General features: G+C 36.0%; 1 protein-coding gene across 1 annotated transcript; it reads left to right on the top strand.

Moving 5' to 3' along the window:
- Positions 1 to 8: 8 nt before the first annotated feature.
- LOC128226469 (ribosome biogenesis protein SPATA5-like) lies at positions 9 to 11336 on the top strand. The gene is made up of 15 exons (XM_052936355.1): positions 9 to 243; positions 1037 to 1307; positions 2224 to 2282; positions 2742 to 3359; positions 4371 to 4500; positions 4846 to 4902; positions 5657 to 5780; positions 6681 to 6812; positions 7181 to 7298; positions 7934 to 8067; positions 8281 to 8490; positions 8777 to 8910; positions 10101 to 10227; positions 10707 to 10871; positions 11110 to 11336. Exons 1-15 carry the CDS (start codon positions 66 to 68, stop codon positions 11284 to 11286), a joined length of 2634 nt encoding a protein of 877 aa, XP_052792315.1. The 5' UTR covers positions 9 to 65; the 3' UTR covers positions 11287 to 11336.
- Positions 11337 to 15049: the final 3713 nt, after the last annotated feature.

Here is a 15049-nt window from a genome sequence, read left to right as displayed (position 1 = left end):
GATGTAAACACACATGGTGGCCGGCGTGAACTGTCAAACTTAAAATTGGAAACCTTTTAGTAATTATGCCTCCAAAACCAACTAAAAACGTATCCGATTGGCACCAATGTGTGAAATGTAACTGCATCCTACACGTAAAGGAGTTGTCAAAGCACAAATTAGAATGTGAAACTGGAAAGCAGTTGTCACATGGACACATTCTTGATGGATTATTGCATGGTCAACCTAGACCTGTTCCTGATGGTATGAATATAGTTATATTACAATACGCTATCACGATACACTTTAATTCTGGCTTCCATTTTCGATGCTGTAGTCTGTACAGTATACATTTCGTAGCCTATATATTTTAAAGCTGCACTCTTACAGATTTACCGTTTTGACAACTTTTTTAATTTTTGTCTTAAGATGTGCCAATTTTTGGGTAAATATCTTCAAACCATTGATATAAGACTGCTGACAAAAAATCGCAGATTTTCATATTTCCATTCAAAAATAAATGTTTTATGGCTAGAAGCGTTACCAAGGTATAAGAAAAATGCATAAAACATCAATTTTTGAACTTAAACACATGAAAGCTGCGATCTGATTATTTGTCAGCAGTTTTATATCACTGGTTTCCATACATGTTCACATAAACTGGCTTGTTCCATAACAAAAAATAAAAAAAAGTTGTCAAAACGTTCAATGTGTGAGAGTGCAGCTTTAAAATATAGGATACAAAATGACTATAGGTCGGGTACGAAATGACCAAAAATCAGAGGGTATGAAATGGTCAGGGTACGAAATGACCAGTTCCCGTTCCAGCCATGTCACTCCAAGATCTAAATCATACTTTGAGTTCAAAGGTCAGAGCCATATTTTGTGGCTGCTCTTAGAATCATCCAACAGAAGAATTAATTTAGAAATAACTGCGATGAAACCACATCAAGCAGAGAGGTATGTTTCATTCAAGGTAGAAGTCAAACTTATTTCCTTTCTTCAGAAAGCATGTTTTTACATCATTTTTAAAGATACATGTTTTTTTGTGTTTCAGACAAAAAAATAGCCATAGCAAATGCCAGTGGTGTCAAGGTTATCCTTCTTCACCCAGCTGCCATGCAGATGTGTGGTTTAACAGTTGGAGGTTTATGTGTTGTTAACTCATTAGCTGCCAGAATCTCTTGGCCTTGTGGATCGATTGCATCCACATCTGTAGCCCTTAGGGAGAAAGATCTGAATGAGTTTGGATTATCAGGGCTGGTGCAGGTCCACAAGTTGCTGCCTGAGAGGGTTGAACTGGCTGGGCATCTTGAGCTTACAGCAGTGTGAGTATAGTATGGCTAGTTACCATTGGAACCTTTGTTTAACTTGTATTTGGTTTGATTTTGATAACACTTCTGATAATGGTAGAAGTTTCAAACTGTTCATTTCGCTGTTGTTGTTTTTTGAAAGCTTTTGTAGGGTCTTCTTCATGCGATGCAAAAATATAAAAATTACCGTTTGGGTGCAATTTTATAACAAAAACAAAAAAAGACTATTCATTAACTGATTGTATATATATTATCATGCTTTGACAAAAAAGTAAGATATAAATAAATAGTTTGCACAAAAAGGGTGAATTTAATTAATATTTTTACTTTCTTTGGCATCATGTTTTATTTGTAAAACTCATCCAACCTCTTCTCATCTTTATCTTCATTTCTCTTCTCGGTAATTGGCTATTGAATATGGTCTCTGTATAACCTGGTTTGGAGTACAATATGCGGTCTCTGTATAACCTGGTTTTGAGTACCATACGGTCTCGGTAAAACCTGGTTTTGAGTACAATATGGTCTCGGTAAAACCTGGTTTGGTGTACCATATGGTCTCGGTAAAACCCGGTTTGGAGTACCATACAGTCTCTGTATAGCTTGGTTTGGAGTACCATTTGGTCTCAGTATTACTTGGTTTGGAGTACAATACAGTATTGGTATAACTTGGTTTGGAGTACCATACGGTCTCAGTATGACCTGGTTTGGAGTACCATACAGTCTCAGTATAACTTGGTTTGGAGTACCATTTGGTCTCGGTATTACTTGGTTTGGAGTACAATACAGTATTGGTATAACTTGGTTTGGAGTACCATACGGTCTCGGTATAACCTGGTTTGGAGTTCCGGTAGTTTTATTTTCAGAATTTTACCATTTTCATATATTTACTTATTAACTTTGTGATTATAATAAATATCATTTCTCTTTTCAGAGACCGAAGCCCACTGTTTTCAGATGAAAAGTTTGTTCAGTATGTGAGCAGCTTCTTAGGTATTTTTTCCAGTTTACTTTCATGAACACTATTCAAACATAATGGCCATACAGTATTGGTTTTAGTGTTGAACCTTCTTTCTGGAATAAAACTATTATTACCATTCTTGATAAGGACAACTAAAAATTGTAACTGGCAGTTAATTTTTTATATCTTTAAATTTTGTCATGATTTTGGCTTTTATTTACATGGTTTCATAAGTTTACTAGGATTAACCCTGAAATGAGGAAGACAGCTGTTAAGTTCGGACTATTGTACAGATGTTTTTATTAGACATTTTGCATCGAAAACACTAGGAAGACTTTATAATGAAAATGAATGACTGGTAAAAAAGTTCAAAAGCGGTGACTATGTCACTTTACTTTATTTTAGCATAAATCAAATAGATTGGGTTATTGTTCAGGATAGAAAATAATCAGCTGTTAGAACCCCTGTATTTAATTGTAATACTTTTTCAGGTGGACAGTATGTGTGTGTTGGGGCAGAAGTTTGTGTTCAGTATTTTGGCCAGACCTTCACACTAACAGTTTCATTCGCATCTAAAAATGGTGAAAAACGAACAATATTTACCATACACCCAGCAAAACATTCGAGAAACAATGTTGTGGAAAACCTTGCAAATCTAAGTTTAAATGATTCTGTATGCAATGAATCAAGCTCAAGCCTTAGTATTGAGACATCAGGTAGTGTCAGTATGACATGTAGTACTCCAAAATCTACTAAATCTATTACTAGTGAATCAAGCGTAACCAGTTCCCCTTCCATACGGGATTCATCACTTTTAAGTACTCCAAAATCTGACATATCAGTAGATCGAGAACACTTTCAAACACCTAAACTTGACAAGAAAACAAGTAATTCATTGACTAAGCACCACAGTAAAACCTTCTATAAAGTAACAGACCAAACAAAAGTGATCATTAGCACTAGTAAAGATGGTGATGCTAATAATGAGATTGAACAGAAAGGTCTGAGTGTGAGTTACCTCAACATTGGTGGAATGGAAAAGCAGATAAGCATGTTAAGAGAGATGATAGAGACACCTCTGAAATCACCACATCTTTTCCAGTCTTACGGTAAGAACTGTTAAATGCATACTCATATGGAAACATATAAGACTATAATAGTGCATTATGACATATTTCATATGAAAATGTATTGATTGACTTTTTAAAGAGGCAAAGGCGGATCATACTAGCAAGACCACAAGCTACATGTAAGACATAGCTCTTAAGCTAAGATCACAAATTACTTATAAGTAAGACCTCAACCTTGAGCTGTATAGAACTGAAACAGCAGCTAATGTCATTGGCATATATTAACATTTTCAAGGAACACCTGTCTAGTTTTCTGAAATACATTAAGTCAACCATATATTGTACTCTACTCCAAGTTCTCTGTTGTTTGAGAAGCATGGCAGACAAAGGGATCATTTTGTATGGCTGCATTGTCTGTGACGTGTTGTTGAGTGCTTAAACTTTGTATGCGTAGTGGAAGATAGATGACCCTCCTTGATTTTGGGGTCAGTAGGTCAAAGGTCATGGTGACCTTTACTAGAAACATATTGTTGATTGAAAACAAAGAACAAGGCACATTGGTCATGGTCAGTTCCAAGATGACCCCATTTTATTTTGCGGTCAGAAGGTTTATGGTCAAAACCATGATGACATTTACTGGAAAAATGGTTTCAAATCAAATACATGGAAATAACTTTTTGTATTTAGTCCTCAAACTATTCATGGTATGTAGATGACCTAGAAGGCTTAAGTGACCTGTGTTCAATAATTTGACATCAGTTGATCAAGGTAGTGATTAACTTTCACTATAAAAATGGTTTTTAGCCAATATATCCAAGGAACTTTATCCTATGGTCTTCAGAGTAAGTATGATCTATGAACAGTAGATGATCCATATATATTTTCGGGTCTGTAGGTCAAAGTTCAAGTTTCTTGTGACCTCTTTTACATTAAAACTGGTATTTAATGGTTTGACATTGATGGGCACTGACAGACCCAATATATATGTGACAAATACAACTTTTGAAATTATAAAGCTAAAGAAACATATTCGTGATATGTGCATTACAGGTTTACCCCCACCAAAAGGTGTGCTGTTATTTGGCCCCAGTGGGTGTGGCAAGTCTTTGCTAGTTCAGGCTGTTACGACAGAAACCAACATCAATGTGGTGTCCATCTCTGGTCCAGAGGTCTGGAGCAAGTAAGTTCATGTTGTGTTCAGATTTATTTGATGAAATTTAGTTTATACTACTTTTAGCTTGATTATGCAGACAGCCTTAAGTGTTTGAAACTGTTTTCTGGGTCATTTTGAAAAAAGGTCATAAGACAGTCCACTGATGGAGCTCAAACCCTGGATGTTGGGTACTGAGACATATATACCACAAATTACATCTAGCCCTTAGTTTTGTCATTTATTTATTGTTTAATTTGTTGCGCTTGTTAAAATCTGAATTGTCAAATCCAAAGTTTGACTTAATTGTGATGCATGTGTAACATTACAGTGTGGTAAATTATCATATTCAAACATAATTTATGTTTGTTTCAGATTCTATGGTGAAACAGAAACAAAACTAAAAAATCTTTTTCAAACAGCAGTGGAAAGGTAAGCCAGGTTTAAGATCTCAATCACGCCTTTTGTCAATACACAGGCACAGGCAGGGGTATACCTAGACCATTTGTAATGGAACTCAACATTTACTGTATCAAATGCTTCCCTTCCTTAACTCAGATTTTAGTCAGGTTATAAAAATGCCATGGTGCTGCAAATGGATAGGGTGCTATGGGTGGAAATGGTACAAACAGAGAACTTCAATATAAAAAAAAATGTTAGAAATGTGTTTACCGGTAGTTGAAAAAGTTTTTGGTTGCTGCTTAGTCTATCTGTCCACTATTTTGTGCCAGCTCCTTAACTCCTTAACTGATGGAAGAAAATCAAAATAACTGCACAGATGTTCACCATATCCTGCCAATATACAGAGTGCCTGTCCCAGCCACATACTATCTAGGTTAAGGTCACACTTTGGGGTAAAAAAATGTCAGATAGCTATTTTCATGTCTGCTTTTTAAGTCAATGGAAGGTGAAATACTGATGAAAATGTCCACCCCCAAAAGTAAACTTTTCCATTTCCTACTTCTCCTTGATTTTTTTTAAGGGACTGCTCTTTTACTAGATGCAAATGATATGAATGATTTCAAAATCACTTGACACAAATCCTTTTGACATTGTTAATATTTCTGACTACCCGCTCCTTAGCCTTACATTTATAACTGACAGATTAAAAACAACTTTGAAAAGAAACAAATTAGTACCCTGTCAGAGAGCGTGATAGCCTTGTTAATTTTATTTTCACATGAAGGGCTCCCAGTCTGATAGTGTTGGAGGATGTTGAAGTCCTGTGTCCTAGACGAGATTCCACAAACAGTGAAGTGGAGAAGCGAGTGGTCGCCAGTCTGCTCACTCTCATGGATGGCATCTCACAAGTATGTGTCTTGTTTTCTTTATCCAATAGTGCTTTGCCAAAACTATGTTGTCCAAAAAATAACTCATTAAGGGGTAGACTGATTTAATATACTGGTACCCAATTTTAACACCACGAAATACAGGTCAGATTTGAATTCGGTTACAAATAACTTATTTTTTAATAAAGGTTGTAATTATTAAACTTATCCATTTTTTCAAAAGAAAAATATTCTTGGTATTTTTATACACGTAGGCTGTAGCTATGGTGTTGTGGTCGGCATATCTGGCAGTATACAGAAATATTATCTTTGGCCATGTACTTAGCCTATTCTCATTGCAATAAGTAAGCATGTTACCAGTTGCAAAATGCAACTGTATAAAGGCCCGTAACTCTGGCTTAGAGAATCAGTTTTGCTCCTTGACTAAACAGATTATAATTCTTTATGACACAATGTTAAAAAACCCAAAGAATATAAGAATATTAGGTAATACTTCTGTTGGCAAATATGTTAAGCATTTCAAGGTTTTGAAACTTTGAATAGTCACAGTGATAATTGACAGCTGGAAGGTAATCATTCTAAAAATCACCGGCATTGAGTGTATATGTTTAACATGACTTAACCGCCAATTCTAACCTGCCAGACTGCGCTGTATTTAGATTCCATGATATATGTATAGATGGGTATGCCACCAATATGATTGACAGACTGTAAATGGATTGTTAAGTCTAACTGTTCCTGTGGGCTGATCAGCATGACCTTGTCTTCAGTGCCAAATTGCATTTTGAACAGGCTTTGTTTAACTAATTGACAATCACTGTTTTGATAAAAAAAGATTGAGACCAGTAGTAGACACTAGAGATATATCTAAAACTTAAAGTATTCCTTTGAACATTGCTGCATGAAAACTTTGCCTTTTAGTCATTGGGCAAGTTTGTGTTGGTCCTCGGAACAACAAGCAAGCCAGACCAGATAGACCCGGCCCTGAGAAGACCCGGACGCTTTGACAGGGAGATAGAGATAGGTGTGCCCACTGCAGCCGAGCGCAGGCAGGTAGGTGTTGACATTGTTGAGATTAATCTCTGTATTAACTACATTATCTTTTCCGAAAAATGAACTTTTTACATAATTATACATTATTTACTTCTTTCAACATGACTAGAAACTTTAAATGGTTTGAAATTTGAAGGAAACAATTGTTAGCATACCACTTGTATTACATTATTCATTTTCATAACCAAACCTTGAAAATAATTGTGCAGCCCTTTGGAATCAATCAGTGATATCTTTCAGTTTTATTAATCAATGATTGGAGAAACACTATATGTTTTTTTATTTTATTTTTTTCAAATAAAAAACAACAGTGTTTGTGTTAAGTTCTGGATGTCAGATTTTTACACTTTTATTTTATTTGTTGTCAGATCTTGACATGCCTGCTGTCCAGGTTACAGCACACTCTAACATCTTCGGACATGTTTAATGTAGCTGACTCTGCTCATGGTTATGTTGGGGCTGATCTGGCAGCTCTCTGTAAGGAAGGTAAGCAACAGGTCATGTTTATTCTTTATCGTTTGGTATTAATACTATATTATAATATACTAAACAATCTAGCGTACACTCTGAGATATTAGAAAGTGTACTGTTTACATTACACCATTTTTGTTCAAATGGTCATAATATAATGTTGCAAATAAAACATTTACTTTTGATGGTGTTTAGTTATAAATTGTCATGGTGCCATTATATTGTCATAAAAGGGTTTGGTAGTGCTGTCTACATAATTGTTGTGTTTATTTTTTGGAAACAAATAATTTTAAAAATGCCAAACTAAAACTCGAGAAATACAATGGAAGCTTGTGAAGCAAAAAGATGTATGTTGACATAGACTGCCCTTTGTTTCATTCTAAGATGATGAAGAAATATAATTGCCCTTTGTTTCATTTAAGATGATGAAGAAAAATTATTGTCATTTTTGTTTTAAATCTTCATTCAAATTAAAATATTGCCTTGCGACTTAGCAGTTATGACGTAATTTATCATGTGGTATACACACACTGTTTTCTTTCAATAGAAATATTTAAAAAACTACCAGGTGAAAGAGAACTGACACTTCAATATTAGAAATCAAGCGGTTGTATACTATATATGAAAACATTGTAAATACCATATTTCAGCAAGCCTACATTGCATGCAGCGAGCCTGTCCCTCTACAAACACTTATGTGAAAATCAGCCTGGACGACATGAGGTATGCAATGACCGTCGTCCAGCCCAGTGCCATGAGAGAGGTCCAGCTAGAAGTTCCAAAGGTAACCATGGCAATAGGATCTTGAGGGGTATACTGGGCAGAACTAATATGGGGTACATGCTGAGAGCAGAGGTTCATTAAAATATCAGTTTTCTGCTGCGGTCTAATGAAAGTCAATGCATTATTTCAACATAAAATTCGCAAGTTTATCCTCCAACAATATATTTACTTAATGCTTTGTTGTCATTATTATAGATGTGTTCATTTCCCCCAGGTGCTTTGGTCAGACATTGGAGGTCAGGACCAGGTGAAACTCAAATTGAAGCAGGCTGTTGAATGGCCCCTGAAACACCCAGAGGCCTTCATCAGGATGGGGATTGCCCCACCCCGGGGTATACTCATGTATGGGCCCCCGGGCTGCTCCAAGACCATGATTGCCAAGGCCCTAGCTACTGAGAGTGGGCTGAATTTTCTTGCTGTTAAGGTGAGCAGCTGGTGGCTCTCAGTCAACGTGTTCGAAGCAGAACTTTGTTTTTTCTCATTAGTTACTAGTAATACTATTGCAATTAACCAGCTATTTTTGTTTGTTCAGAATAATCAATATCGCAAACAATTGTGTTGGTATTTTAACTGTTCTTATTAATAAAATAAGAGCTTTATTTTCTCTTAAATTTAAAATGATTTCTTCTCTGTTCAAGTTAAAGTACCCGTATCATGCATTGTCACATGATTGTGTAGATAAAACTGTCATTTTTCATTTTCATTCCAAGGGCCCAGAGCTGTTCAGTAAGTGGGTGGGTGAGTCAGAGCGAGCGGTTAGGGAGGTGTTTCGGAAAGCCCGGGCTGCAGCACCATCCATTGTGTTCTTTGATGAGATAGATGCCCTGGCTATCGAGAGAGGCAGGTATAGTCACCTATACTATTAGCGATCCTAATTTAAATTTACTCTTATTTTATTTTAGCTTGATTGTTAAGACAGCTATAAGCTGACAGGAATCACTTTCAAGACTGTTCCATGGGTAGAAAACAGCTTTGTTGTTTATTTTGAGAGACATAGAGTATGTGACACTGGTTGGGCTCAAACCCAAGACTTCTGGGATGAGAAATGGACACCTATAATGCAAAACCACTCACCTTTTAGACCACATTTTACAGAGCATGTATAGAAAAAATTTACATTGTTCTCAAATCTTGATTAATGTTGGCAGTTATTGTGTTTTCCACAATAAAAATCCATCTTTAACTTCTGATCTCCGGAAATATAGAACTGTTGCAAACTTGATAAAAATAGTTAAATCCCAGCAGTTATTATAAGTGTAATCTAGTTACAGGTAAAGTTAATATTTCATCCAGGGAAGCAAAAATATCTGAACAATATTAAAGACGGAGTATGACCAGATCAGAAATGACCACCAATAGTCATTTTTGTCTGAATAGTGCTATAAATTTGCCCAAACTTCAGATTGGTAAATAATTTAAATATGATAATTCACTGTTTTTAAATAGTTAGATCTCAATTATATCATACTAATAAGTTTCTATAAACCACCAGAAAGCACAAACCAAAAAGTCAATAATATACATATACTGGTACATGTCTTTATGACAGTGTATATGGTTTGTTATTCCATAGTTTGTCAAGAAGTGGTAATGTGGCTAACTGTGAATTGGCCTTGCTGTTGAAGGACTAAGGAACATTGCCATTGCAGATTTGTCTTCCAGTGGACTTGACCTCATTGAATACCTGTATTGAGTTTTTAAATCCACAGTTTGTCAGAAAGCAGTTACATGTCTGAACTGTATATTGACCCAGTTGTTAATGGAAATAGACGGAGTGGAACAATTAAGGGTTTTCATGATTATGGCTTCTACCAACAGACCTGACATGATCTAAGAGTGGATGTATGTACATGCATCTTTTATTTTGCAGTTCATTATTAAATCAGAATTGAGGCGGACTGTGTATTGGCTCAGTTGCTGATGAAGATAAACGGTGTGGAAAATTGAGAGACATCATTGCTTCTGCTACAAATCTGCCTTATGTGATAAAATAATTGACATATGACAATTGTACATGTGTCATATACTCCACAGTTCATCAGGCAGCAGTAATGTGGCAGACCGTGTGTTGGCCCAGTTGTTAACGGAGATTGATGGTGTTGAGGGGCTGAGAGATGTCACTATTGTTGCTGCTACCAACCGACCTGATATGATTGATAAGGTGAAATGTGTGTCACATTGTTTTCAATTCTTTCCACATTTCGATGGTCATTTTGTAAAACTGTGTTGGCACTGTAATCATGAGTAACAGTAAAAAGTTAAAGTGACACCCATATTTAAAATCAATTCATACTCATGTATAATAGACATAATTTTTGAGTGATAAACCTTTAACTTCTAACTAAATAATGCATTTATGGAATTGTTAATTATTGATAACAAGATTGTTACCATGTATTTAATAGCTGAAAAGCACAAATATTAAATGATTGGTGAGTGCTAAAACATTTATAGTGATCAACTATTGCCTCATAAGGTAGAAATACCATGTAGAAAATGTTTGCTGCACCTTTCTTTTAAATTTAACACAGTATCCTTTATAAGAACCACTGTTTTTTATTCATCCTTTTCATTGTGGTACATCTTATTTGGGAGTAAGAGTGCATTTCATATTTCTAAAAGTTATTACAATAATAACAGGCGCTGATGCGTCCGGGTCGGTTTGATCGAGTGCTGTACGTTCCCCTGCCAGACCTGGCCACACGTCACCAGATCTTCATGATCCACTTGCGTAAGATGCCGGTTGGGGAGGCAGTTACTCCAGAGTCACTTGCAGAACGAACACAGGGATACTCTGGCGCAGAGGTGACGTTTTTAGAGATGAACAAATCCCCCCAGCCCCCCCCCCCTCCCCCGCACACAATTTTTGGAAGAACATATTCTGCTATAAGATATCTAACTTTTCTTGCCATTTTCGATTATTATGAACCATATAATGATACATGTATATGCTAAAATACGATACTCCACTTATCATATATTTGTCATAAACAGGTACCATTGATTTTAATGCTTCTATACGTGTTTGTCTGTTTGTCTACAGATTGCGTCTGTGTGCCATGAGGCGGCCATGTTCGCACTACAGGAGGATATCGGGAGCCAGTCAGTGGAGGAACGCCATTTCCTGTCTGCACTTGAAACCGTCACTCCTAGGATTGGCCAGGATACGATCAAGTTCTATGAGGAATACCAACAAAAATCTGGATTGCATTCTGTATGATTGTCTTTTTAGAATAAAATAATTCCAGATTAACATCTGGTTGTATTGTTGATGTTGTTTTCTACAGATTGGTGTGAGCATTTAGTTTCCACTCCAAGCTGCTTTGGATTCAGGCCGGTGTAACGTTGTAAAGTGACCCCCATAGAATAATGACCCCCCGGTCATTATTTTATATAAAATAATGACCATTTTCTATAAAATACTGACTCCCCTTATAAAATAATGACCCCCCGATTTTATCTGTAAAATATTGACCCCCCCCCCCCACTTAGCCTGTTACTAACATATCTATATCAATTCAAGTCACTGTCGTGTTTCTATGGCTTTTATATTTGTTGTTGTTGTTTTTGCTTCTGGAGCCGCTGCATGTTACTGCTGCAGAAGCTGCTGTGTCTACATCTATTGAAATGAAATATAAAATTGCTTCCATTTGAATTTCATTTAAATTATCATCAATGTAATACAATATACATAAGTCGCTTTAACGTAGCTGTATATGATTCAACTTCAAAGACAACATTGTTCTACTTCATCTGACGTTAGATAGCCTTTGTTCATACCGTGGAGGCATTGCTTAAAACGAATGTGTTAAAAATGCAAGGCTTTGAGGAGCTATTTAAGCAGTCACTGTTCGTGCCATGACTTACATCAAAGTCCATGATGTCACTGAGCGGTGTTTTTTATGTTTTATGCAGACTGCATCATTTCTAAAAATAGTTCCTTTGATTTACCTCAGAAAAGCCGCTCGTTCAACATCAAAGAAAACGACAGCGACACCGAAAGCAGTTCTACGTAAACGCGTGTATATATAAAGGTCTGTGGTAAGCAGTCAGTCCAACCTTGCAGCATGGACGAGAAAGATTACACAGATGTTGTAGAGTTTGTAAAAAATGGGAAGTATCCCGTTTCTGTAAAAGACAAGAACAAAAAGAGGAATTTTCGTAGAAAGTGCAAACCTTTTATTTTTGATGACGGGTTGTATTATAAGAAAACCAGCTCATCAAAACGTTTGCAAGTTGTTAAGAAAGGGAAGACAGATGACATCATTCAGAGCATGCATGCATCAGATCACGGAGGACATTTGGGAGTTTCAAAAACGTAAGTTTGATATAATGATTTCATTATCATGACCAAAAAGGAACTTGTGATTCCTGTGAGCCTGTGTTAGATATGACATTTAAGATTATTTAAATTAGTACGAAAGCTGAATAACAAAAGCGTCAAAACGTGACTGAACTCGTAATAACGAGATAAATATCTCGTAAAAACGACTAAGTATCTCGTTATAACGAGACAACTATCTTGTTATTAGACTTGTACGGATTATGACGGACACGGACACTGAGAGCGAACAACCGACAGGCAGGGGATACTCTCAAAGTTATTTCATGCTTTAAAACAGTCATGTATGTATAAATAAGGCGTATCAGATGAGTCGTTTTACAAACTAACATTAAGCTCTAGATCTTTGTATCAGTTATGATTAATTTTCGATTATAATAACTGTAAATATATTGTGAGAACAGTCCGAACGCAATATTTTGGTTTTCGCTGACAAAACCATTATACTGAAAAAGGTAAAGAATATATAACGGTACTTGATTTTAAAGTTTATAATATAGGTGAACAGGTCTTTGGATCATTCCATTATTAGATAAAACTGAAATAAAGTGTTTTGTCTATATATTGTCCGCTTTTCATGCCAATAGTAAATGATACTGGTTTATTTTGATATGCAGTGTGCAATATTAAAGTATAGTCCGTTTAAAAAAGCTGATTATGAGATACGAGTTTATTGTCAATAAATAGGGGTGTAATGATCGGATGACTCCAGGTAAATGTTATTGTTTTGATAAGTATTTTATTTACTTGATGCATTAGCATATTCACTTTAATTTAATTGTCCTCTAAAATGCTCTGTACTTAATGAAATTACAGATATTAATTTCTCATATAGAGTCGCTGGCCCAGTGGTATCGTTCAGATCTATGACGATAGCGGTTGTGGGTTCGAACCTCAAGTGAGGAAGTTTTTTTTATGCCCCCCCCCCCCCCCCCCACAAAGTGGGAGGCATATAGTGATTGCACTGTCTGTCCGTTCGTCCGTTCGTTCGTTCGTCCGTCCGTCCGTCCCGTTTCGTGTCTTCGTCATAACTTCTTAACTGTTGAATGGATTCGAATCAAACTTCACAGAATTGTAAAGCACCATGAGAAGGTGTGTCGCGTCCAACTCTCAGTTCCCCAGGTCCAAGGTCAAGGTCACACTTAAAGGTCAAAGTTCAAATCTTTCGTGTCTTGGCCATAACTTCTTTACTATTGAATGGATTTGAATCAAACTTCACAGAATTGTAAAGCACCATGAGACGGTGTGTCGCATCCAACTCTCGGGTCCCCCAGGTCCAAGGTCAAGGTCACACTTAAAGGTCAAAGTTCAATTTTTTCGTGTCTCAGCCATAACTTCTTTACTATTGAATGGATTTGAATCAAACTTCACAGAATTGCAAATTTTGAGTTCAAACATTTCAAGGTCAAGGTCATCCTTCAAGGTCAAAGGTCAAATTAAGGTCAATGTGCTAGGGGGGCATTTGTCTCTTACAGTGACAGCTCTTGTTATTTCATTTTTGGAAAGAATTACATAGTTTGTATTTAGTAATGTTATGTAAAAATCTAAATCACGAGAACCTCACTTATCTCGATTTTGCATGTATAATTCAAATAAGGTCCGAGTACACATAATAAGTAGACAGTATCCTCCAAGTAAACTATAAGAATGCCAGGAAAGTATTTGAATTCCGCCGAAAAGGAAAAGGTTGTATCTGTGCACTTATGAGGATCGAACCCATGATCATAACATGTGTAGTGTTCCGCATTCTTCCATTATACCACTACGCCACAGTCATTGAAAGTTGCTTATGTAAACTCAAAACTAATTCTAATAATTCTATCGTCATTTAGAACATTTAGAACAACATGTATTGGATTTCAACTTGTCTCAGGTGCATCCATGGCTAGCTTTATTTTTAGTAATGATACTACAGTGAAACTTGTAATAGGTGACTTTCCGTGAGACCTTAACAAAAAGGTCACGTATGACTGGGAGTCTTTTAATTCAGGTCCACTAACGTCAAGTGTTTCAATTTATTATTTGTTCTTGTAAATCCTGATGCCTGTCTTTTTCTTGGATTATGGTATTTAAATTGATATAAGATATTCCCTATTTAGAATATGTATACGTATTTGCATTATTATTTGTCTAATTCCTTTTTACTTGTTTTGCAAGCCATTTTGTCTGCCGTGATATCATATTACTGCACATCGGTTGAGTTTTCAAATCCCGCGTTTATTCATCGGGTAATGGATAGGTTTATATGAGATTATATTTCCATCATATTTTATTATTGTTTGGTAATACTAAAAGGAGCAGGGATTTTGAAATTTCGAAATTTTAATTAGGTTGGTAGCTCCAATTCGATTTTCTCACAAGAAAAGTTGTTCGTACGGATTATATAAAATGAACTCGTGCATCCACAGATCGTCCAATTTTGGACATATTAGAAGTTATGGTTAAATTGACTTAACTCAGATAATAAAAGAGAAAAATAAACATTTTTGCCATAGCACACAGTAAAGTTAACACGCTGGTAAGAAATCCAAGATCCGAAGCGCTATATGTTAATGACTGAAAAATGCATGAAATTCGTTTAATTAAGCCATATTATCATCACGGGGTGCAAACATTACGGTCGTTTGTGGCGTCAGACAGG

Source organism: Mya arenaria, chromosome 3 (genome assembly GCF_026914265.1).
Source record: "Mya arenaria isolate MELC-2E11 chromosome 3, ASM2691426v1".
Classification (NCBI taxonomy): Eukaryota; Metazoa; Mollusca; class Bivalvia; order Myida; family Myidae; genus Mya; species Mya arenaria.
Note: the sequence above shows the minus strand (reverse complement) of the source record. Positions and strands in the feature narration are given on the sequence as shown.

Excerpts from the sequence above, each read along its gene's own strand:
- LOC128226469 (XM_052936355.1), top strand. The coding sequence starts at position 66 with ATGCCTCCAAAACCAACTAAAAACGTATCCGATTGGCACCAATGTGTG. Across the intron at positions 4,903-5,656 it reads TTTCAAACAGCAGTGGAAAG|GGCTCCCAGTCTGATAGTGT; the intron begins GTAAGCCAGGTT and ends TTTCACATGAAG. Across the intron at positions 6,813-7,180 it reads CTGCAGCCGAGCGCAGGCAG|ATCTTGACATGCCTGCTGTC; the intron begins GTAGGTGTTGAC and ends ATTTGTTGTCAG.